The 23,606-nt window shown below is 55.5% G+C and overlaps 8 protein-coding genes across 8 annotated transcripts; 4 read left to right on the forward strand and 4 right to left on the reverse strand.

Annotated features, from left to right (window-relative positions):
- Positions 1 to 1,235: 1,235 nt before the first annotated feature.
- On the reverse strand, positions 1,236 to 1,598 carry LMJF_22_0760 (conserved hypothetical protein; the record flags this gene model as incomplete). The annotated part of the gene is made up of 1 exon (XM_001683175.1): positions 1,236 to 1,598. The coding sequence occupies one exon, from the start codon at positions 1,596 to 1,598 to the stop codon at positions 1,236 to 1,238; it is 363 nt and encodes a 120-aa protein (XP_001683227.1).
- A 1,834-nt stretch (positions 1,599 to 3,432) lies between these two features.
- LMJF_22_0770 (putative NADH-cytochrome b5 reductase) lies at positions 3,433 to 4,302 on the reverse strand (the record flags this gene model as incomplete). The annotated part of the gene is made up of 1 exon (XM_001683176.1): positions 3,433 to 4,302. The coding sequence occupies one exon, from the start codon at positions 4,300 to 4,302 to the stop codon at positions 3,433 to 3,435; it is 870 nt and encodes a 289-aa protein (XP_001683228.1).
- A 1,634-nt stretch (positions 4,303 to 5,936) lies between these two features.
- Positions 5,937 to 6,806, reverse strand: LMJF_22_0780 (putative NADH-cytochrome b5 reductase; the record flags this gene model as incomplete). The annotated part of the gene is made up of 1 exon (XM_001683177.1): positions 5,937 to 6,806. The coding sequence occupies one exon, from the start codon at positions 6,804 to 6,806 to the stop codon at positions 5,937 to 5,939; it is 870 nt and encodes a 289-aa protein (XP_001683229.1).
- A 785-nt stretch (positions 6,807 to 7,591) lies between these two features.
- Positions 7,592 to 9,589, reverse strand: LMJF_22_0790 (conserved hypothetical protein; the record flags this gene model as incomplete). Its single annotated transcript, XM_001683178.1, has 1 exon — positions 7,592 to 9,589. One exon carries the CDS (start codon positions 9,587 to 9,589, stop codon positions 7,592 to 7,594), a length of 1,998 nt encoding a protein of 665 aa, XP_001683230.1.
- A 1,729-nt stretch (positions 9,590 to 11,318) lies between these two features.
- LMJF_22_0800 (conserved hypothetical protein) lies at positions 11,319 to 12,383 on the forward strand (the record flags this gene model as incomplete). Its single annotated transcript, XM_001683179.1, has 1 exon — positions 11,319 to 12,383. One exon carries the CDS (start codon positions 11,319 to 11,321, stop codon positions 12,381 to 12,383), a length of 1,065 nt encoding a protein of 354 aa, XP_001683231.1.
- A 727-nt stretch (positions 12,384 to 13,110) lies between these two features.
- On the forward strand, positions 13,111 to 14,229 carry LMJF_22_0810 (putative protein kinase; the record flags this gene model as incomplete). Its single annotated transcript, XM_001683180.1, has 1 exon — positions 13,111 to 14,229. One exon carries the CDS (start codon positions 13,111 to 13,113, stop codon positions 14,227 to 14,229), a length of 1,119 nt encoding a protein of 372 aa, XP_001683232.1.
- Positions 14,230 to 17,668: 3,439 nt separating this feature from the next.
- On the forward strand, positions 17,669 to 20,596 carry LMJF_22_0820 (conserved hypothetical protein; the record flags this gene model as incomplete). Its single annotated transcript, XM_001683181.1, has 1 exon — positions 17,669 to 20,596. The coding sequence occupies one exon, from the start codon at positions 17,669 to 17,671 to the stop codon at positions 20,594 to 20,596; it is 2,928 nt and encodes a 975-aa protein (XP_001683233.1).
- A 724-nt stretch (positions 20,597 to 21,320) lies between these two features.
- Positions 21,321 to 22,229, forward strand: LMJF_22_0830 (conserved hypothetical protein; the record flags this gene model as incomplete). Its single annotated transcript, XM_001683182.1, has 1 exon — positions 21,321 to 22,229. One exon carries the CDS (start codon positions 21,321 to 21,323, stop codon positions 22,227 to 22,229), a length of 909 nt encoding a protein of 302 aa, XP_001683234.1.
- Positions 22,230 to 23,606: the final 1,377 nt, after the last annotated feature.

A 23,606-nucleotide genomic window follows, 5' to 3' on the forward strand; every position in this document is an offset into this window, starting at 1 on the left:
TGTGTTGGTGTTATGTGACTGGTCAAATGGCGTTGCATGGGTATATATGATGCGTGCATATATGTATGTGTAGGCGGGTGGGCGTATAGCCGCATGAACGGCACGGCGCAGGCGAAGCGAGTAGAGGGACCCAGATGGATCAGAGGAGGCAAACAAAGCGAAAAAAAAGGAGCGGCAGGAGGGATAATCATGAGGGTAACCAGCGATAGAGGGAGGGTACGAAAAAAAAGGGCCACCAGAGACATGAAAATGTTTTCGCGCTGGTGGCTCGCCAGGAAGGAAAGTTGCAGTGCGGCGAGATAGCGTTGCCTCTCCTAGCGCCCTCCTCCCGAGCCGCAGAATAGAAGAGGGCAGTGGTGTTCCGCTACGGCTCTCCCAGTACCTACGCCACTCGTCCACTCACGCCGATGCCTTGTCTGTGCATCTCTCCGCCTTGCGCAAGAGCCAGTCCCCTCTTCCGGTTGTCGTTTGTCGGCATATCGTCTTGGATATCTCCGCTTGTTGTATGGTATAGTGGCCTTTGCTCCTGTCGTTGCGTCCTGATCGGTTTCTTTTCGACGGAGACGCGAAACCCCTTATGCGCTCCACAGTCACTCCCCCCTGTCTGTCCCTCGTTGCGACCCTCATCCGCAATAAATCTGATACAGTCTTCGTTTCTCTTTTCGTATCGGTGGGGATCTATGTGAAGCGCTGCTGGGAGCAGATGGGAGCGTGGGGCGATGAGAACACACAGCGCAAAGGATGGGAACGGCGCGCGCGGACGACACCCTTTCGAGGGAGAACGAGAGTTACACAGAGAGGGGAAGAGCTAGACGCAGGAGAGGTGCGATCGACTATCGCCACCGCTTTTGCCGCCTCCCCACCCACCCACCACCGCCTGTGCGCTGATCTCTCTTAGCAATGAGCAGGAAACCACAGAACCTTCCCGGTAAAGGCCCATCAACAACCAAAACTTCCCTCCAACGCGGGTGTAATCAAATCAAAAAAGCAGCCAGCAGCAGCGGCGGCGGTAGTGGAGTGCATCTCCGCACCTCTCTACTCTCGGAGATTCGACGAGGCGGAGAGACAGAACAAAACAGAGAATGGCAGAGCTTCACGTCAGCGCACACACGCCCTCCCTCCTTGGCTTAATCGCTGAGTGTCACGCAGCTACACTAAAGAAGGATTACACAGGAAAGATAGGCAGGCTGCAGCCTCCCCCTCCCTCCCCTTCCGCCATACCGCTACCAATCCTCTTAGCGGAGCTGCGTAACGTGCTGGAACTCCTGACCCCAGAATTCGAGCTCCTCCCTTACGGCTCGCAAGTCGTACTCCTCTGCCGCCTGCTGCGTGTTGCGGGTGTCGTCCAGAAGCCGGTTCGATGCAGCCCCAGACGCAGCCGAGCCGTCGGAGAGGTCTTCGATACCGTAGGTCTCCCTGTACCATGTATTATAGCGTTCCGTGTCTGCGGTGTAGAAATCGCGCACGTCACTGTTGGCATCCATCGCCCGCATCCAGGCACGCCCCGTAGGCCCCGGCTGCGGCTTTGGCAGCAGCGCCACGTACCCCTGACCAATGGGCTTCGAGAACAGCCGGGCAGTCAGTGTTGCCTGTAGCATGGTTCCTACGACAAACCGTGAGACGCAGACATACGAACCCAAAACGCTGGAACGGCGTGCTGTGACACCCCACCAACGTGCGATGAACCTGAGGAACGATAATTCTCTTTCCCTAGATATGTATATAGATGAGGAGCGCAGACAGTGTTTGGCTCGTTGCCTGTTTGGAAGCACGTGCTCGCCGTAACAGGCAAGCAAGCGAGGCGAGACACGGAGCACAGAGCAAAACGGAAAAAAAGAACAGGAGAAGAGAGACCAGAGAGAGGGGGGCGGGGCAGAGTTGCGAGACCACAGCCCCACAGAATGCCAAAGCCTGCAGGAAAGTCAACGCTTATTTGCGTCATCTATTGGAGGGAGCGATACACCATGTTAGGAAGCAGCACACAAAAGCCGCCGGTGCGTGGCCGCGCGGTCATCGAGGAAGGAGCTCTGATCACCTCTTCTTGACCCGCCCGCCCTCACCAAAGGATCACCGAGGTGGTGCGTTCTGGTGACCATCCGGCATCATGTGTTCGAGCGCGTTGGTGCATGTGCGTGTGCCAGCCATGCGCGTCGGCATGCTTGCCCTCGTTCATGCCCGTTTTCCTTTCTTACTTCATTGGCACAGTTTCGCGGCTCGACAACGTGAGCCAGTGCTGCAGAGCTGCTCTCCACCTCACTTTACACGCATAGTTCTCTCTATCTGTGTACGTCTGCTCGCCCACCACCCCTTGGAGACTTCGAGGACAGCTGCCAGCGTTTTTTCCGGTGATCAACGCATCCAATCTGCCATGCAACATGAACTCAGGCCCCACACTACCCGGCCTGTCGCAGGCCGCCTCGCGTGGCGCCAAGCAGCCGTAAACACGCGTTGCAGCAGTGCCCTCAGTCATCCGAGCACGGCCTCAGCCTCCAACTCTACCCGCTCCCCCGGCCCGCCTCGCCGGTCGCCACCTCGTGCGTCCCTCGGGGTGGCGCAGGCTCCTCACCAGCAGGCAGTGGAGGGGTCGGGTGGGATACACGCTCGAGTCACGCGGACACTCTGCCCCATCACATCAATGACGGAAACGCGTTCACCGTCGCAGGTAGCGCCGACGCAACGCCACCCACGACCTGACCGCCCACATCAGCGGCGATAGATCGCTCTGGCTTCTCCAAGTCCTCGGTGCCTGACCCTGTCGCCACCGGAAGTGGTTCTGCAGGTGGCAGCGACAGGGGTAGGGGGAGCACTGCTTGGTTTCCTCACAGGGTGGGTCCTAAATTATCGATACGACGCACTGAGGTGTTGCTCGTTCTCAGGGGTTGCATACAAGAGGCAAAAAAATGTTGAAAATACAACCTCCGTGTGACTGTGATAGACGGCAATGCACCACACATAGACCACACCGAAGCCTCTCTCCTACCCCTTCTCTGCCTCTCCTTTTTCCCGCCTTTTTTCTCTGCCAGGGAAAATAAAACGGTGCAGGAAGACGCTGTCTGTTCACACACACACACACGCAAAAGAAGAGGTCCAGAGGAACCAAGGGCGAGAATGACACAAGACAAAACAAAAAAGGATACCCGTACCCGTGGTGAACGCCTCTCAGAGAGAGAGGGAGAGAGGCCCACACACGCGCTGACGCGCGCCCACGCATACAAGTAATAAAGGCTGCTAGAAAGGCATATAGAGAGAGAGGGCGGACGCACAAAAAAAAAGAGGGGACACGCTCGCGATCGATCGGCCCGACTCGTTCCGCACTCGCCCCTTCTTTTCGCCTTTTTACCTATGTTCGCCATCCGCCTCACAGAGTCAAGGCTTCCGTCAGTGCTTCACAGGGCACACATACACACATAGGCGCGCAGGCAGAGTGTGAACTTAGAACTTGAAGACGCCGCTTGATGAGTAGCCCAACTCCTTGAGGTAGCCCTCGAGCGGGCCTTGCTTGGGCGGGTAGGAGCTGTAATCCTTCTCGCCACAGATGGTCTTCATGAAGGACGGTGGGCCGCTCACCAGAACGCACGAGTCACCTTGGTGATCCGAGCCTGGCATCGTCTCCTGGATGATCACTTTGTTGATGTGGCCAGAGTAGCCCGTCCAGCGCTTCGGAGGCGTCGTGAGGCAGTGGTACGTGGCAAACTTCCCGGGGTGCTCTTTCGCCAGTGTGTCCAGCTCCTTGCCGAGCAGAATGTCCCCCTCGGTCTTGTTTGCGTACAGAAGCGAAATCATCGTCTTATTTTCCGGCGCGTTCAGGACGTTTGTCGCGATTTGGAACATGGGGGTGAGACCCGTACCACCAGCGATCATGCCAATACTGGTGTACTGGCCCGGCTTCACGTCGAATGTGTGCCACGGTCCCTTCACGTCAATGGAATCGCCGACCTTGAGAGAGAAAAGGTGCGAGCCCATCTTTGAATTCGGGTAGCACTTCACTACGAGGTCGAAGTGGCCCTCTTCCTCCACCAGGTTGATGGGCGTGTAGGGGCACATCACTTCGTGTCCCTGGGCGTCAGTGTAGCGCAGCGTGATGCAAGACGCCACGGGCAGGTCCAGGCGCGTCTTGCTCGAAGCGAGCGCAAAGCGAAAGCGCTTTGTGTTGTGCGATTCATTCTCGACGTGGATGAGCTTGTAGGGCTGGAACTTCTCTTGTGAGAATGCCGGCCTGCTGCCCCAGGCCTCCACCTCGGACCCAGACTGGTACATGCTGGCTCCAGCAAAGCCGACAACCGAAGCGATAAAAGCCTTCATGGCCGTCGAATGTGGTACGAGAATTAGCGAGAAAGATCAAACAGTAAAATGATAGAAAGAGGAGGTTCGATCGGTTATGTTCGATGAAGTAGATGAATGTGTCTGTGATGCTCTGCCTCGCAAAGGGGGGCGTGTGTTCGGCCTCTGTTTATCGAATCAAAAACAACAACAAAAAGCAAAAAAAAAACGAAGTGCTAACTCTAAAACTAGAGGAGAATCTCTTTGGGTCTTTCCTCCGCCTCTCCGCCCCTATCCGTGCCGCTGAAGCAAACGAGAGAAAGCGCGAGGAGGCAAAAAAGAAAAAAAAAATAAAAAAATAAAAAAAAGAAAAGACTCAAGTCACAATCGTGGATGATGCAAGTAGCGCCCCCAAGGGGTAGTGTTCCTTTTCTTGGTGCGTGCGTGAAAATACAACACACAAACAAAAATAACGCAGTCGCCAGAACTGTGTCCATTCAAAAGAAAAAGAGTGAAGGGGAACGGTGCAGTGAAAGAGGCATGGACAGTACAGCTGGTGTCGTACTGCTCGTGAGCGAGCGGGCACGACCATAGGTCAGAGCTCGGAAGTGCTATACCGGCAAAAAGCGCAGGGGTGGACCCGTCAACCTAGCCACACATAGGTGTGGCGCCGAGTGAGCAGCAAGAGAGTGCAGAAAATGAATGCCGCACAAGTGCCCAAAGCACGCGCGAGAGAAAGCGCACCAGATATCAGAGACGGCAATGAAACGAAAAAAATTGCTTTGTCGCATCCGTTTTCCTCCGGGCACAAGAGACATGGGTCCAGCAGCGCCGCGAACGCAAACTTTCAGCAGGGGCCGGGTTCTCTTCTTGTGCGTTACCGCGTAAGGTCGAGTGGTTGCAATACGCAACCGTGGTGCATCGACTCTCACCCCGCAGCCTCCAGCGCATACTATTTGCAGTCTGTGTTCTTTTTGTTTTCTGTACCGTTCACGACTGAAAACAGTCCGCAGCGCACCGAAAAATAGACGGCCAGGACCAAGTACACAGAAAGAGGAAGAGGGAACGAGACAGAAAAGGAGCTCGAGGTAAGAGATAGCATTGCGCGCATTAACGGACGAAGGAATCGGATAGCGACGTGAACAAACGGAAATGATGACGGGAAGACATCACAAGACCGCTCCGAAAGGTGTACTAAACGATCATACACTCTTGCATCGTGAAGGGCCGCAAACCTGTTACACATTCTGGGTATGTGGGAAAGAGTGGTGCAGCCGTGCGCACAGAAACTCAGAGAAAAAAGAGGGCGAAGGTGTCTACAGCGCACACAACAATAAAACAATGATAACGATAAATCCCCACAAATGCAGCTGGGGCTCCACACGCGTACCTTCACACATCTGTAGACCATACTCCCTAATTGCACGCTCCTCATCTCACGGTAGTGCTGACAGCACCTTTGTATTTGGTGCGCTATCATACTTGTGCTGTGTCTCTCATTTTCCCAGCTTCCAGAAAGGCCTTAACACCCGGGCAAGGCGCGTTTGCTTTCTTGTATACGCTGCTCTTTCCTCTTAGTACCCTCCTCTACTGTGAGTCGGCACCGCTTGTACCACCTGAAGAGAGGCCTCAGTGGCTTTGGCATTGCGCTTCGGCTTCTGTTTCTTCTGCAGTCACTAAAACTTGTACACCATCTTGGGCATGTAGCCAAGCTCCTTCAGGCAGCCCTTCAGCTCACCCTGAGATGGTGGGTTGCTCTTGAAGTCTTTGTCACCCGAAATAGCTTCCATAAATGGCGGCGGTCCACAGACAAGAATGATAGAATCACCCGCACGGTTCGGCGCAGGCATCAGTGACTTGATCATCTCCTTGTTGACAAAGCCGACGCCGCCCATCCAGTCAGATGGTGCCTTCGAAAGCACAAAGTACGGCGAAAAGCGTGGGTACGCCTCCATTAGCTCATTCAGCTCGTTCCCGAGAAGCACGTCCTCTTTGCGTTCATTTGCGTAGATGAGCGTGATTTCTGTGTTGTTCTTCGGCGCGTGCAACACATGGCGCGCTACCTGGTACATCGGCGTAATACCCGTACCACCGGCAATCATGCCAATCGTTTTGTACTGATTTGCCTTGATCGGCAATTTCATCCACGGTCCCTTGACGTCGATGGTGTCGCCCTTCTTCATTGAGAACAAATGAGTGCCCATCTTTGAGTCCTGGTACTTCTTCACCAAAACATCGAAATAGCCAAGCTGATCACTGCGGTTAAGCGGCGTGTAGGGGCGAATAACCTCCTTCCCATCTTTGTCGAAAAAGCGGAAGCTAACACAGCTGGCTACCTCCAGATTAAGCGGCATATCCGCCTCCGGCAACGCAAAGCGAAACACCTTTGTGTTATGGGACTCGTCATAGACATCCATCAATGGAAAGGAGCGAAACTCAGATTGTGAGAATGGGCTGCTCGGCGTGGCGCAATTGGATGAGCTAGAAACGCTGTTGTACCAGCTGGAGGTGGCAAACCCCGTCGCGACCGCGATGAAGGCCTTCATTGTTTCTACTCGCTAAGTAATTACTAAGAGCTTAAAGGAAAATCCCACAGGTCCTCAGAAAAAAATGTCAAGAGGCTAAATGCCTTTTTTGTTTTTGTGTATGTGTGTGCTTATCTGCTTATGTGAGATACAAACGTGCCGCAGGTGTGGCTTTTTCTTTTTTGCTTTGTCATATTAGAAGTGCCTCGACATGTGCAAGATATGAACGTGAGCAATTCACTGACGTGTAAGTTGAACGCCATGAAGGAAGAAGGGAGAGAAAATGAGAATGCAAGCAATATTGAACATTAAACGGCCGGGAACAAGTCGTTTGTTTCGTACAATCCGGACAAGTACAGAAAGGAAGAAACTTTCAGATGCGTTTTTCGGCGCATACGAGCAGCACGGTTTTTTTTTTCGAATCTGCTGAGCGTCATACTCATGATTTGAGCTATATGGAGGGCAACAAACAAAGGGTTCGCTAGCTCTCCTCTTTTTGTTTTACTCCACTCAATCGAACAAAAACCGTGTTCATTTTATGCGAAAGGCTGATGCTGTGGTTCACAGCACTGTTTCCCCTTTTGTTTACTTCTCAGTCATTTTGTCAAGTGCTCTATGCCTGTGAAAACTTGCGCATTGCAAACAAAAATGCAAGTAGAGAATTTGCTGCTCAAGATCATATTCCCCTTCAGAGTAAATTCAAAAAGTAAATAGTGTGGTACCTCGCGAATGGTGGAAAAAAAAATCCAACAACAATACGGAGCAACCGCAATTGAAAAAATGGCAAAAAAGCTCACATCACGCCCTTACCTTTTTTTTTGGCAAACGAGCTGCGACGATGAAAGATTTGCTTCGTTCAGGAGTGAAGCCGCGACCTTCACTTGCAAATTGCCTTGCAAATGGATCTCCAGTGGTATTTTCGTCCCAGGCTTCAGATTTTTCATCTTCGTCGACGGGTCCACGACACCAGAGCTCGTCGAAAACTGTTTTTTCCAACGATGAGCGAGCATCTGAAGATCAAAACCAAAAGACTCCAAACTCTGCACAACTGTAATGAACTTGTTGTTTGTCGACTTCTCAGACCACAAATGGACTTTCGGGAGTGGTCCGTTTTTGATTATCCGCTTCAGATTCAAGTTGCCGCTAGCCAGCGATGAGCCCTCCACAGCCGTTTGCAAAATAATTTCGTGCTGCAGCTTGAACAAACTTAGCATACTTTGCACTAATTGATCGAGCGGTATCTCAGGGGCGTATGCCTTTGAGGCGAATATCATCGATAGCGTATCGTCGATTTTTACACTGGGTAATTTGCACTTTTCCGCCTCGTTCACAATCAGCAGATTGTGTGTTTTTATGTAGTTTTTCAAATTGTCGACTAGTGTTTTCCGCGTGTACAATTCTTGGAGAACGCTGGTATCAATGGGGGTCCTGTGAAAAACAGGAACCGTACCGGTAACAACCTGTTCGATTGTGGGAAACAGAGCGTCACGCTGAATGTTCAGCTCCTCGCCTATAAGCAGGATTCGTACAAGATCGTCCTCTAATCCACGAGGTGCAGCGTAGAAAACATCGGCAGACACGATGTATTGACGGAACACACCTGTCCCCTCGGCAAGGAGTTCGGCTTGCAGTGCTTGCGCCTCCTTTTCACATCCTTCCCGATGCGTCGTGCTGAGAAAATCTGCGTAGAGCGCGTTGTGTTGTCGCATCATATCGGCAGATTTGTTTATTTGAATGACACAATGAGTACCAGGGCTTGTTTCGGCTATGGTGAGAAGATCTGGGAACCCTTGAAAAAATGCAAGCGCTTTCTTGTGTTTGGTATCTTTGAACTGGATTGCAGAAGTGTGGGCACCGTCTCTTGGGTACGAGGTGACCACAATGCTCGTGAACTGCGTCATCGGCATGGGCAACAACGAGGGTGAAACTTGCTTCATGGCTTCGCAGAGACAAAAGTTCAGCAGTGTGTCTTCGTCCAAAAAGATATCGGCGTAGTCCACAACTGGCGTCTCTTTCCCTTCAGCAGCCCCATTGCTTGAAACGTCATTGTCTGTGTTTTCGTTCTCCTTAGTCGCAGAGCCCACCTCGGGTAACCTTTCACGAACTTCGTCTTCCCCAAACTCAGATGGAATCAGAGGTGATTGAGTAGAAAGGCTGCGGTTCGTAATAAAACGACTCTCGAATTCTTGCCAGAGGTTGTCGCGAAAGCACTGCACTACAAATACACCTACGCCTGCATCCTGCTTCGCTATCATGTTGCTGGTCACAATTCCAACGGCGTATGGAACATCGACACCGAGAGAGTAAATGAGCGCTACATCCCCGACTACCACTGGCGTTTTTTTTCGAGCGCTCAGAATGCCTGGCATCATCAAGTGTGCCCCGCTGAGAAGAAATCGAGAAGTCGGGCCGCGGCAAACAGTAGTAACGACGCCTTCATTTACAAGGGTTGCCCACTCGTCACCTTTCTCAGCCAGCAGCTGGTGCAGCCGCAGAAAGAAGAAAACAGTGGGAATCATGAGGAAGCTGAAAGAATCTGCTTGTATAATGATATCCTGCTCTTCCTTGCCGAGGCGATCAATCGAAATAAAAAATGGTACCTTATCGACAGAGTATACGAAGGCCGACGATCCAGGCCCGCATTGGTACTTTTGCTTCGTGATCGTATCTTTTTTGCCGACAACTAGATCGAACTTATCTGCATTGTCTTTTCCGATGACGCTCACAACATCGGCCCTCAGCTTCTTGACGTCACTTTTGCCGACTGATTGTGCTTCCTTTGACGTGCACTTTTTCTTGAACATCCTGAACTTATTAATTATCTATTCGGTTCGAGATCCATGAAACAATGTGCAAGCAAACAACAAAAAATGAGCAGACAAAAGGGGAAGAATCAAAGGAAAGGCTACATGAGGGGGGGGATAAGTTGTTAATACCTAATGCCAACAAATTGATGACGCTGTCAGTCGCTGAAGCAGAGGCTGGTTTGAGACGCTGCCAGTGCACTAGCGGAGGCCACTGGTTTCTGGTATAGCCATCCCCGTGTTCCGCCTCCAGTTTGTCTGGAAGCTACGGGTGTGCAATAAATCCGCCTTGAGTGGTGCTGCTGAAGCAAAGGTTCACTAGCATGTATTGCTTGCCACTTGCACAGAGGGTATTGTAGCGACTGTAAAGGGCTAGATACTTGCTTTTTCTTTCAAGCTCCCTGAGGCACGGAGGAAAGATACGTTGAGAACACCACTGCATCTAAACGAGACCGCCTCCTTAGTCGGCTAATAGCAACCGTTGCTGTGTTCTTTTGTGCACACAAACTCGCAGTGGCACGCGACAAAAAAGTTTGACGTCGATCGGCAAACACCACCGGCAATCATTGACTACGCACAGGTAAACCAGCTTCCACGCCTGACACCCAAAACTTTCAACAATCATTGGTCGTGCCTTGGCAAAGCATGAGGCGAGAAGGGGGGGGGGGGCACCGGCATACGCTGCACACATCACAGAAAACACCGACAGAACTTTTCCAGTTCCACAGGGGCTTGCTTCGTTCAAAAAAGCTCTTTGATGAGGGTCGCCTTCAGAGAAGGGGAGAGTACAATGCGAGCAACGATGCCTCCACAACATTATTCTACCAGTTTCAGATATACTGTTCCCCACTCCTATCATGGCTGGTTGACCTCAGTGCGTCGTATCGATAATTTAGGACCCACCCTGTGAGGAAACCAAGCAGTGCACCCCCTACCCCTGTCGCTGCCACCTGCAGAACCACTTCCGGTGGCGACAGGGTCAGGCACCGAGGACTTGGAGAAGCCAGAGCGATCTATCGCCGCTGATGTGGGCGGTCAGGTCGTGGGTGGCGTTGCGTCGGCGCTACCTGCGACGGTGAACGCGTTTCCGTCATTGATGTGATGGGGCAGAGTGTCCGCGTGACTCGAGCGTGTATCCCACCCGACCCCTCCACTGCCTGCTGGTGAGGAGCCTGCGCCACCCCGAGGGACGCACGAGGTGGCGACCGGCGAGGCGGGCCGGGGGAGCGGGTAGAGTTGGAGGCTGAGGCCGTGCTCGGATGACTGAGGGCACTGCTGCAACGCGTGTTTACGGCTGCTTGGCGCCACGCGAGGCGGCCTGCGACAGGCCGGGTAGTGTGGGGCCTGAGTTCATGTTGCAAGGCGGATCAAGCTCGTGGAATCAGAAAAAGAACACTTGCATCACCGCCCAACTTGTTTGGCACTCATTCTTTCACTGGTTTTCAAGGAGATGCAGCAGACGACTCAAAGGCAGTACTGAGAAAGCTGTGCAAAGGCAGGGACTTTGTTTGATGATGTGACAGCTGAGATTCAACTCGCTTCATAGAGCCTGGTGGGAATAATGCCAATCTCAGCAAGAGACTGCGAAAGAAGACAAGGCACCCCTATCTGGTGCATGACGAGAGACCTGAAAGAGTAGGGCTGCTAAGGACGAAGATATTATCGGAAAATTGTTGTGTGCGTGGGTGTAGGTTGTGGGGGTCGGAAGAAGTGCATTATTTTCTGTCAAATGTCTGTGAATGACGTGAGTCACAAACGAGAGAAATATGAGGGCCACCTGCGCGATCTAATATTACTTCTTTTTGCGCAGCCCGTGAAACGCGGCTTCTGCAGTGAATCAAAACGAGCGCTTGCTGTGCTTGTGTGCGGTTTTTCTGTCGTAGAAGTCTCTCCCTCCGGGAATCATGCACCTCGTGAGCAAGATCATCTGTGGTTAATGGGTAGGCTCTTAGCTCTGTGCAATCACCTCGCTCATTCCGTTTTCATGCCTAAACACCCTGTAAAGCACACAACACTACAGCTTTTAGAAGGCGTTGCAAATCCAGCGGAGCCCCTCTCGTTCACCGTGCTTTTCGACTTCTCGACGTGTAACGGACTACGTTTTTGCCTGAGAAGCTTCTCGCTTTGGCATCTGGTCAGCCTCACCATGCAACCTCCAAAGACCGAATGCCAGATGCAGCAGGAGCAGTCAGACGAGCTGTTTGCGCGTCAGCTTCAAGAACAGCTGAACAGTTCACATGGTGTTGTTGATGTTCCGCCTCCGCAGAGCGGACCGTCGAAGTCAGTCCAGGAGGCCGCCGATGCTGCTTACGCTCGCCAGCTTCAACAAGAGATCGACCTTCAAGAAGCCGCCACCGATGTAGGTGCCTCTAGAGCAAGTGATGAAGATAAGATCCCCGTGGAGTGCCCTGCTTGCACCTTTGTTAACTACATGAAGCCATCTAGGTCGTCGAAGCACTGGAAATGTGCTCAGTGCAGCGGACCTTTGATGGAAAATGCATCGCACTCGAGCCCTGTCTCCCACAAAGACCTCGTGGAGTGCAGAGTGTGCCATTCCCTCAACAAGCTCCCCTCGACGAAGTCCGATGTTGTTCTATGTGGTGGATGCTATCAGGAGCTCGGCTTGCCCCTGAGCAGCGCTTCACCTGTAGAGAGCGAAGAAAACCAGCGTACAGTGCAGCTTCGCTGTGGCCAATGCAGCGTGATCAATGCTGTGACTGTCGGTGCCAAGGTGAAGAGATTAGAGTTCATATGTGGTGGCTGTGGTGTATTGAACACGATGACACTTGAGTAAGTTACGCTCAAGCTCTCCATTTTGCTGGCGGCTCTTATTGCTTTCATCCTTTTGCGTGCCTTTTTTCATCTGGTGCTTTTGCATGTTTGTCCGATTCTTTTTCGCTCACCTTTGCATTCAATTCAAAACACTTTTATATCCCGAGATTTTTTTGTTGTCATGATGATTTTTAGCGCTTTTGTGATATGTTGTTTGCCCTGTATCTCTGTTTGCGGTTACTATGCTTGTTTGTTTCGCTTGACACCGAAGAAACTACTGTGAAGTCTGTGGGCTAGCAGGTCTCTTATTCAGCTCGTCTTTAAAGCCGCTTTCGGGAAACGTCGTCGCAGGTGGTGCAGAGCAGTCTAGAGCGCTTTGAAAGCCGGGGGCCAGATATTTTGTCGATGAAGGTAGCTATTCCGTCCAAGGGTAATCTTATGCCTGGAGGCAAGCTGTTTTCGCACTCTCTTTCTCATCTTCCCTCTATCTCTCTTTCCCCCACACACCCGTCTCTTGCCATTGCTCCTATTCTTTTATTATCCCGATTCCTTCACAATGGTACTATTCTTCATGGTGTAGGGTAAAGTCCCACGCTTAGCGGACCATAACTGCAGAAACTTGCACCACACGTAGCTACATCGACCTCACCTTATACTAATTTTCACTGGGCACAACTGATGTTTGTATATAAACATATACCGCGCATTAGTGAGCTCATCTGATTCCACTCCTCAGCAAGTGAGAGCGCATGATGCGGCGAGTCGGCGACTACGAAATCCTCGATGTGGTGGGTGAAGGTGCGTACAGCAAGGTGAAACGAGTTCGCCACATACCTACTGGGTGCATGTTTGTCGCTAAGATAGTACCAAAAACAAACCAGCAAGTCGAAAACGACGTTCGTCTGGAGATTTCCATTTTGCGGCGCTTGAAGCACAAAAATATTGTTCAGCTGATTGAGATTCTGGAAAGCACAAACAACTACTACATTATACTGGAGCCTGTCATGGGTGGTGATTTGTGCGACATCATCGTGGGTATGGATCGGCCCTTGCCAGAGCAAGATGTAGCGGCCCTTTTAATCCAGCTTGTGGCAGGGGTGCGCGCATGCCATCGCAACGGGGTCGCGCATCGCGATTTGAAGCCAGAGAACCTGCTTCTGGGAACCGATGGTGTGTTGAAGATCTCTGACTTTGGGCTGAGCCGCCTCCACAGGGAAAGCAACTTTCAAGCGAGCACAAACGAGTACGCACACACGCTTACAGGAACCCTCGCATACCTGGCGCCTGAAGTTTTCGGGGGCTCATACGATGCATTTCGCGCGGACATTTGGTCGATGGGGTGCATTGCGTACGTCCTGTTGACGCAGAACTTTCCGTTCGGCTCCACCACTGATCCTCACGCCTTGGAGGTTCGTATTCGCAACGGAGAAGTTTCCGTAATGCCTTCCTCCGTTAGTGCGGAGGCAAAGAACTTGTGCAAGTGGCTCTTGTCTCCGCGGCCGGAGGATCGACCAACGTTAGACGCTGTAGCGCAGCACGACTTCTTCAAAAGATATCTACCTGCAGAGTATCTTAGAATGACAGCGAACCGAAAGTCGCCGATTGTGCACGGTGCGAACATGAACGAATTCAGCTCGCAGGTTCAGGAAGAAGCTCCGTCCTGTAGCCCAAGCACAGCAACTGCGAAGCGAAAACATCAGTATGTCCGTAGCGGCAGTGCTGCGAGAACCTCACCCTCAAGCAGCGCAGTTGCTGGTGCGGCTACTAGCAGTAATCGCAGCAGCGAAAGCGGGAGGGATCGTGAAGACCTGGTTAGCCACGGCACTCAAGGCGAATCTGATCCTGGTGGATACTGCGGAGACGTTTAGGCAAGTGGTGTGGTTGTAGAGCTGAAACAGCATCGCTTGTGGCCGTTTGGGGAGAGGGCATAGTTGCAGCTGCGCTATCGCCTGAGCTGCAGCTCACACTTCAAAGGAACACTGTCGTGCCAAAGCAAAGCACCATATCTGGTGGCCTTTCATTACGGGTGCCTCTTCAAAGGAGAACGGCAGTCTTTCAGCTCTTTTGGTTTCCTCCTATGCTCTGTTGCTTTGATTTCCTCTGAGCTCTCTTCGATACTCTTCCTTTCCACTCTATGGGTTTGCGGTATTCATACTCATGTACAATGCTTGCTTGACTTCTTCCTTTTTCTTTTCTTTTTCGCCATCTTCCACGGCAGGGTGTTGTCACTGGGAGGTGCCTGGCAACGTTTCACACGTTCTTGTGACAACACCGAATCTCGTGATCAAAAGATTCTCAAGTATATTTGTGCAAGTAAGTGCGTGGGTGTCTCTTCGATGCGGGAATTGCGGGACTCGTTTTAAACTGTGCAAGAAAGTGCACAGCTGTGAAGGGCACTGCTCGATCTCCTCGATTCCCTCTTTTTTTTGTGCGGCGGGCACCTGACTTCTGCGACCCGACCATCCATGGTGAGGAAGGTTCGCGTGATCGGTGGTGCGAAGCAACGCAGGTGCCGCTGCAAGTGCCTCGATCGACAGTCTCCGGCGCCGTTGACGTTCTTCAACGGCGACATATATCTCTGTCTTGGTCGGCGCTGTGCATCTGAGTTCAACGGGATCGTCTCGCTCATATCTGCCACGACTTTATGTAGCACAATTCGATTTTAAATGCCAATACGCCGGGTGGCGCTGCTACTGGGAGTTGTTCTCGGACTCAAAAGCGATGGATGGTGATAGGAAATACAGCAGGCGTGTCCATTGGCTTGCGACATGCACATGCATACATCTACATATATATATATATACAGAGAGAGGGTGCTGAAGTGGAAGAAAGCAGCAAGCTGCCGTTCTATTGGTCAGTTGTGTTGGTGCGGCGCCTCTCCTCGCTGCCCCGTCTCCCTTTCGTGTTTTTCCAGTTCACGTCCGCGATGTTTTAAACGGTGTTGAAGGACGGACCAGCAGTGGCTTTCTTTTTGCTTCGATTATCTTCTCACACCCTGATAACGAGGAACATTTCAGCGTTTCATCCAAAGTCCAGTGCCTACTCTTTGTGGGGAGGCCAAGGACCTCCAGCTTGCTCTCGGGTACGGCTGCGGAATCTTGGTATCGGCGGACAGGTCTCTGCTCGCGCTGCGCCGAAGTGACTTGCAGCCATGATCACTATCGGGCCAGCTTACTACGCATCGTGTTGATGATTCAAGGAATATACGCATCCATCTCCTGCTTTTCTGCCTTTGCTGCGCTGCGGTGATGCTGAGCGTGGGCCCAGGGCCTAGCCTGCCTTGTACGCAGCGGCATTGCGGTGGGCTGAGTGGCGCCAGACGGTGCTGGTGGGTTCGGCTCCTCGACGAATCTTCGATACAAGTCCGTATTCTGCAAGGGGTGCATTTCACCCTCACAGACCCGCAAAGCATGTTGTTTGTATGGATTTTGGCACTGTGGTGTAGTAAAAGCAAAGAAGCACGGTGGCGACGTCTCCGTGCTGATACAGGAGAAGATACACATAGGTGCGCGGGCCCTCCCCCCTGTTCTCAAGGACGAGGTTGGCGCAGTGACGGTCTGGCTTCGCTGTGATCAGCCCCCTACTACACGGGTACACTTCACGTCGGGCCACGCACCTAAGGGTGACATGGTGACATGAGAAGCTCCCTATCAAACACGAAGCGGCATCGCGCCTAGCCCTCACGTTGTTGGGATGGACGCCGGCCTGCGTCTCCCGGTGTGGAACACGAAAAGTCGGCCCTAATGGGCTGAGACCATTCTACACGACTAGCTCACTGACGAATACTTGAACTGCGCAAATAAAAATGACGCTTCAATGTGGCACGGCGCAGACTGGACCACGGAGACGTCACCTTGGCGCTCGACTGCCTAATCTAATATTGGCGCACCGCGACCACGGCGCCGAGTGACCGCTGCGCAATCGAGTTTATTGTCTACTCTGAGAAGGGATATGGCCTGGGTACAGCGAGTGATGGCTGGCTCCCAATTATGCTCTTTCCACAGTGAACTGGAAGCTTTACTATCCCTTATTGGCAAATCGATTCTCAAAGGCCGTGCCTACTCCACAGCAGCACAGAAGCGAGGACGCGCGAGCTTCAGTGTGCCCCCTCCCCATCACCCCGACCACACATAAACAACCCGAGAGCGCATCAGGGAAGAAAGGCGAATCGCCCATGCAGTGACACTCACCACACATACACAATCGCAATGTGTCACTCAGGGATGAGGTTAAATTCACCACTGGACTTATCGCGAAAACCGCCGGGAAGGCTATTCCATCTGGTAGAGCAGCTTATAGACTGTTCTGGACTCCAAAGCTGACTTGATCAGAGGCATGTCTTGTGAAGGTACCCTAGGCATCGCCCGAGCATCGCCCTCTCTGGGATGTGTTCATCAAGCAGCGCCAAAGAGCTAGCCTTGAAGGATGGGTGCAGCCCTGCAGCACAATCGCCCCCACCGACCCTCCATCGCGCGCACTCATCTTGGCTATCCATAGCCCCGTGCACTGCGCACACCAGCAATAAGACAAGGCGACCCCACCCTACTCCGAAAGGGCAGCTCAATTTATCGGTGAGGATCTACCGGCAGAAGTCAGTGCAACATCCGGTAGCCTCACCCCGCGTCCCACTGAGACACAGCTCTACACCCTTCAAATCGCTCAAGGTGCGTGAGCTCGAATATGATGCTCCGTGAAGTCCGCTGCGGCTCCACCCCAGGCGAAGACGAAATTCACCGTGAAAGTGGCCGGGCCCTACCGGTGTACTGCAAGAGAGCGAGGCTAAACGTTTAAAACGAGAGCCTTACCACCGGCTGCGCCGCTGCTACATGGAACGAGTGGCCCGTTGTGCCCTTCTTGAAGCCGCACCAGCCAGATGGTGGTCCCGCGCCTCACTTCGCACCGACCGGCAACCTGTGGAAGTTTCTCGGACAAACGGCCTCGCGGAGACTACGCGACCATGTGCAAGACAAGTCCCCCCCCCCCACACACACACACGGCAGTGTCTGACTGCCGTCCTCACCGCTCTGCTTTAGACCTCCTGCGCTTTCTCCACCGCGCATGCGCCCAGCTTCCGCCATGTGCTGAGGTAGGACTCGTTTTTTTGGACTACGTTCGTGCGTGTACCTCAGCGGATAACGGCGCTAAAGAAGTTCAGCGTAGGGTCGCGCCTCACCTACAGGATCATGGATTCCTCAGACAACCGCCGCTGCCTCATCCTCGCTGGCGCCGCTGTCCGCGGACGAACAGGTGGCAGATGTGCAAGACGACGACATTGTCCTAGACACCCCCGCCTCTCTCTTGCCCTGCATGGCCGAGAGGGGAGCATCGACATCGGAGCTGCGGCAGGCGGCACAGCGAGCGCGTCATCAGCGGCGCAGCGGCGGCGGTGGCACCGACGCGGCGCACGAGCCTGCCGCGCTGGAGAAGAGCGAGCATGCCCACCCTGCAGCACGGGGTGTCGGGCAGGATGTGATCGACCTCGTCACGGACGTCTTCACAGCGCAGCGCGATGCCGAGATCAAGAAGCGTCGCGAGGTACTGTATGAGCTGACGCACCCAAATCCAATCGACTACACGTACAACGGCAAGCTGGTGCCGCCGCCGCCGCTGAGCTTCGGGCAGGTGACGGAGGAGGCGCGCGCCCTCGGCAACAGGATGATGCTTGGACAGACGTACTCGCTGGTGCGACAGGCCGGCACACGCGCCTCGGCCGACGACTTCGACGTGATTGGCAGCTCGGCCAGCACAGCCGGCCGCGGCGCAGCAGCAGCGACGACTGTGTCGCCGGCCTCGAGCATCGAGGCAAGTCTGGCGGCGCCGCTCTCCACTTTTTCGTCTCGCCATGCGAAGGGCTACGGCGACCGCACCGCGGCGGCGCCGTATCGCAGCCGCGCGCGCGACGCGAACATCTTCCGTGACCACAACTACTTCTTCGAGATCAACGAGCTGTATCAGGAGGTGGCCTTCGCCGGCAGAGCCTGCGCTGGCAAGTCCAGTCTGCTGAACGCGTTGCTGGGCCAGCACGTGGCCAAGACAAGCAGCACGCCGAACACGACGCGCAAGATCTCCTTCTACCAGAGTGTGACGCCGGAGCAGCTGCACGCCTTCCATGTCAAGGAGCACCACAACCAGCTTGTCAAGCTACCCGGCGGCGGGCTGCAGCTCACCTTTGTGGACTTGCCAGGCTACGGCATCGAAGGCATGAGCGACAAGTGGCGTGATGCGGCCATCGAGCTGACGGACGCCTACTTTGGCGTTCGCCGCTCCGTCAACACCGTCCTGTACTGCATGGACTGCGAGCGGGGCCTCACCAAGACGGACATCAAATACTTGGAGTGGATAGAGAACGTCCATGGCGCGTGCTTTATGGTGCTGACCAAGTGCGACAGCGTACCGCACTCCCGCGTCTGCTCCGTCATGCGCCAGGTGTACGCGCTGATCACGAAGCACCGGCGCAAGTACCGCAAGGTGTTTCCCTTCATCATTCCCGTCTCGGCCAAGGATGGCACGAACATCGAGCTCCTGCGTGGCCTCATCACAGAGACCGCTGGAATCATACCTGGCGATAAGCTACGGGAGCTGCTGCAGCACAAGAGGGCGGCCCTCACACGCACGGCGCTTCTGGCGGAGGTGAGCCGCATCGACGCTGCGCGGCAGCTGGAGCGCCATCAGGCGAAAGCCTACTTTCAACTCACGCGCGACGGCACCGGCGCGAGCGCGGCCGCGGAGTTGCCGCCGGAGGCGCGCGGTAGCGAGAGGTCAGGCGCGAGGCGAGAGCGGGAAGGGAGCGGTGGCGCCGGTGCGGGTGCGCAAGGCACGAGCGCCGAGCGGGGCGCTACACTTCTTCCCAACGTCGCTGCGTCTGAGACCGCGGCGTCGCCGCCTGGTGCGGCATTCGGCAGTCGCCACCGCCGCTATGTGCTGCCGCTCGGCAACGGCGCCGCTGACGCTGGAGCCGCGGCGCTGCTCTCCGGCTGTGCCAGCGATCTGGACGCAGCGGGCGACACTGCAGACTTCTTCCCTACCGAATCGTCGATGGCGGCTGCGGCTGCGGAGGGTCGTTGTGAGAGACGTGAACGGTTCCTCGCCTGGCGTAGGGCGCACCCACTGCGCACGGTTTCACCGTCGTACAGTGCAACCCATGAGCAGGTGGGCTATGATCCTACCCGACCCGCTGCAGCATCAGAGCAGGTGGCAGGCCTTCCGGGCAGCGGCCGCTACCGTCTGAACACCGGCCTCGACAATCCCGGGGCTGCTCATGTTGTGCTGGAGCTGCACGGGGAGCCGGATGTCTCTGAGGGAGAGTGCGACGCGCGCGGCAAGGACGGCACGGAGGCGCGACATGGCGGGGGCGACATGGAAGCACAGAATTCCAGGGCCACAGCCGTGGCCCCCGCAGGCGAGTTTTCGCATTCTCCGCTGCCAGCGCTGCCAATAGCGGCGGCATGTCGCGGCAGCCGCTTCAGCGTCATCGGTCTCAGTGACGTCGACACGGACGGCAGCGTTGCGCCAGGTGCCACCGCCAGCGCAGCACCGCCGGCAGTGGCACCGTCTTGTTCGTTGAGATCGGCCTCGGCAGGCACGGTCTCGCGGTTTCTCGACGTGATGGAGCGGTATGGCCGCCAGCACAATGTTGTTTCGTCGGCAAAGCAGAAGCGGAGGGAGGAGCGCTGGCGTCGGCGCGGCGGCGGTGGTGGCGGCGCGCGTGGCAGACATTGCGCTGTCGGCGGCCTGCTCGCCGAGGACGCGTCTGGTCGCCTGTCCGCCTACAGAGCTGGCAGGCCGTGTGGACCGGCTCTCGTGTCGACCAACACCGACGTGGATAGGCGCCAGGCCGAGTGGCGGGCGGAGCAGCTGAAGACGCTCCTTGCGAAGGAAAACCCCGAGGCACCGTGGGCGGCACTGCACCAGCTGCGCCGGACGATCCAGGCCCGCGAGGAGGAGACGGCACTGGCCGGGATGCGGAAGAAGGAGGTCGCCGCGTATGTGCGCAACGCCGGCCGTGTGACGGCGAGCTTCGAGAAGTTCGAGGGCGAGGTGACGGCGGCCAAGTACATGAATGAGATTCGCCAGGCCCCGACGCTACGCTCGCAGCAGCAGATGCACCTGAACGCGACCGCCAAGATCAACTACCGCTCCATGCCACCCGGACTGTGGAAGCGCTACGGCGAGAAGGATACGTACTGGCAGACGTCACAGCTGCTCGGCAGGTCGGAGGACGAAAGTCACAGGTAAGCGCTGCCGTTGGCGATAACGGAGAGCGCCGCGAACCGCTCTCGGCCCCCCTCCACCGTGTCGCACTTGCTCAGGCATGCTGCTCAAGTGTTTGTACGCACCAACGTGAGCATTGGCACACGCACGCGCATATACGTATGTGTATGTGTATGCGTGCATGTGTGTGTGTGTGTGTGTGGCGAGCGCTAACAACGAGGCAGTAATGACGCAAGCACAAACAAACGAAACAGAGCCGCACGCGCCGACGGAAAGGCGGGAGGCCGCCCCAGCCCCCTCCGCGTCCATCATGCACACATGGGTGGCGGCGGTGTAGGATGGAAGCGGTCTGGGCTAGCCCTCTACTGTGATTTCTGCTTCACACACACGCACGGACACCTGCCCCCAAGCAGGACAGGGAATGACGGGCACAGCGAGTGTGTGTGTGTGTGCGTGTGAGAGAGAGGGCAGCGCTTGCGCTGCGTTTCCTTTGTCAAGTTGTGTACGGAGGCTTGCGCGCGTTCTGCTCTACGGCTCCCACCTTGTGTTTGCACCGATCGCGTTACCGTTGCTCTTTTCTTTCTGCTCGACTCTCCTTCATTTCGACTCGGCGTTACCTTCACGTCGTGCCCCGCCCCTCGCGGGGAAAACACCGCATACGAAAGGACGGAAAGAGGGGACGCCTTCGGAGACCGCTAGACGGCACTGGCGTTCGACTTGGCAACGAAACACTTAAAGGCTGCGCGCGATGGAGGTGTACCGCCGCATCGCTGAGCGCGTGCGCGGCGCACTCTGGGCGCATCACCGGCGCCTCATGCCCGAGCGGCAGTTTCATCGTATTCTTGCCTACGTGTACAACAACAAGTACGAGTACCAGATCCGGTTTGACCGCATGTCCGTCGTAGGCCGGGCGTGGGCTGGCCGTGTCGAGGTGATGACGACGCCGGGAGGCTTTCTCAAGCGAGTCCGCGTCCACCCCGCCGTCGAGGACCTGTCGCCAGCCCAGCAGCACAAGCTCGTGCTCGCTGCGTACGCCGACGCTTGTCAGCAGGGCCGCGCGCTCATGGAGCAGGCGGAGCTGAAGGTTTACAAGCAGTTTTTGCAGGACCTGAAGCCGATCATCCTCGGTATTCGCGATAACCCCGAGTTCTACACAGTCCCGGAGGACTCGGTGGAGACGATAGGCGGCGTGCTTCGCCGCGACCAGGCGCCGCTCGACGGCGGCGCCGCGGCCAATGCTGCCGGCGCTGTGCACCGCACCATCCCGATGGCCAGGGCACACCAACCCGTCGACGAGGTCCGCCGCCGCCACGCCTGGGAGGACCAGTGGCTTGCGAGCAAGCAGGGCCAGCGCTGGGCTCACAGCCTGCGTGGCAAGGAGTACTTCACACGGCACGGCCCGCAGTACCGGCCGCGTGGTGCGCCTGGCGCGAAGACGCGGACGCTTCCGTTCGAGCTGCTGGCCCCGTACACGCCGATGGATGAGGGCCGCCTGCTGAGAACGAACTGGGTGGCGTACATGGATAGCAAGCACGTCGCCGAGTCGCTCTGGACGCGCGCAAAGGTTGCCGATCGCGAGAAGCAGCTGCGGCAGCTGCAGGAGCGGGGCCAGGCGTGGCATCGCCCCATCAACGAGGACGCCGTGCAGCGCTGGTAGCCGATATGGGTATTTGTTTGCGTCTCGTACTCGGACGTCCGTTGCATACCGTGTTGTGGTGTCGGCTCTGGAGTAAGAAGGAAAGGGTGGGTAGTGGGGCACCTCTCTCTCTCTCTCTTGGCCTGTCGGCTTCATTTTCCTTCATGCGTTGTGTGTGTGTGTGTGCCGGAGGGGGGGGGCGAAGGTGCGCTGTGCGCGTAGTGGCTTGGCGTGGATGTGCCGTTCGCCGTTTTGTTTTGTGTGCGTGTGCGCCGCTCACGGAGGCGCACGGCAGCGGCCACGCGCAAACTCGAAGTGAATCAACGAAAGGGAGCGACTGCAGCGCCCGCTGCGTTTTCGATGGCCATCGAGCGTGCGTGACAAGGCGCGTGCACGCCACCATCTCTGTCTTGTTGTCCCTCTCCGCCTCTCTCTCTCTCTCCTTCTGCAGCGCTTTGCGCGTGCCTTGCTGGGAGAGGTGGGCAGTGGGTGTGGGTGCGGTGCAGTCTCGCCTCCCCACCCCTCCGCGCTCCTCTCCCTTTTGCCGCCCCCGCCATCCGCTTTCCCCATTGATGTTCTACCACCTCTTGCTCCCTCGCTCGTGTGTGCGCGTGCGTACACTTCACGCGTACGTCTCTTGCCCTCCCTTGCGTCCATTCTGCAGAACTGCCCCGCCCGCCTGTCCGGTGACGCAGCCCTCGTCTGCTGATTTCTCAGCGTGTTGCGTTTTTGTTTGGCGCGCACTGTCTCTCCCTCTCGGATCTTGTCCTGGCGAGGGAGAAGTGTCTAGCGGTGTGCGGGAAGTTGCAGGCCTGCACTTCATGCGAGTCGATCTGTGTGGCTGGCTGTTGACGACGAACAGCTGAGACCAGCGTTGTTGCACTGTATCCTATATATATATATATATATGTATATACGTATCCTAGATTCTCTCTATAGAGAAAGGGGGAGCGAAGAGGAAGTTGGTGGCGGCATACGCAGCGGGCGAATAAGCGGCGGCGTACTCCTGCCGACGCCATCATTAGGTGCACCACCACACACACACACACACACACACACACATAGACCTCCCTCCTTCCCACTCCCATACATTGCACACATCGCGCAGGTCTGCTGGCGCATCAAGCAGCCGTTCCTCGTCTTCGCTCCGCCTTACGTGGCCTTCGAGCTTCCTTTGTCGGTGTCTGCTTAGCGTCTCGGATCATCGCGATTTGTCTTATCGTCATCGGCCTCGCCACCGCCACGCCCTGTATCCCCTCTTTTGTCAGTGTCGCATCTCTGCGCCATCTGCCCCTCCTTTTCGCATCGGCGCTCCCTCTCCCTCTCACTTCCGCACCCTCACGCACACGCGGCGGCGATATCCCTCGGTCTGCTGTTCCGCTGTGCTTGCACGCCCCT

This window comes from Leishmania major, chromosome 22 (assembly GCF_000002725.2).
Source record: "Leishmania major strain Friedlin complete genome, chromosome 22".
NCBI lineage: Eukaryota > Euglenozoa > Kinetoplastea > Trypanosomatida > Trypanosomatidae > Leishmania > Leishmania major.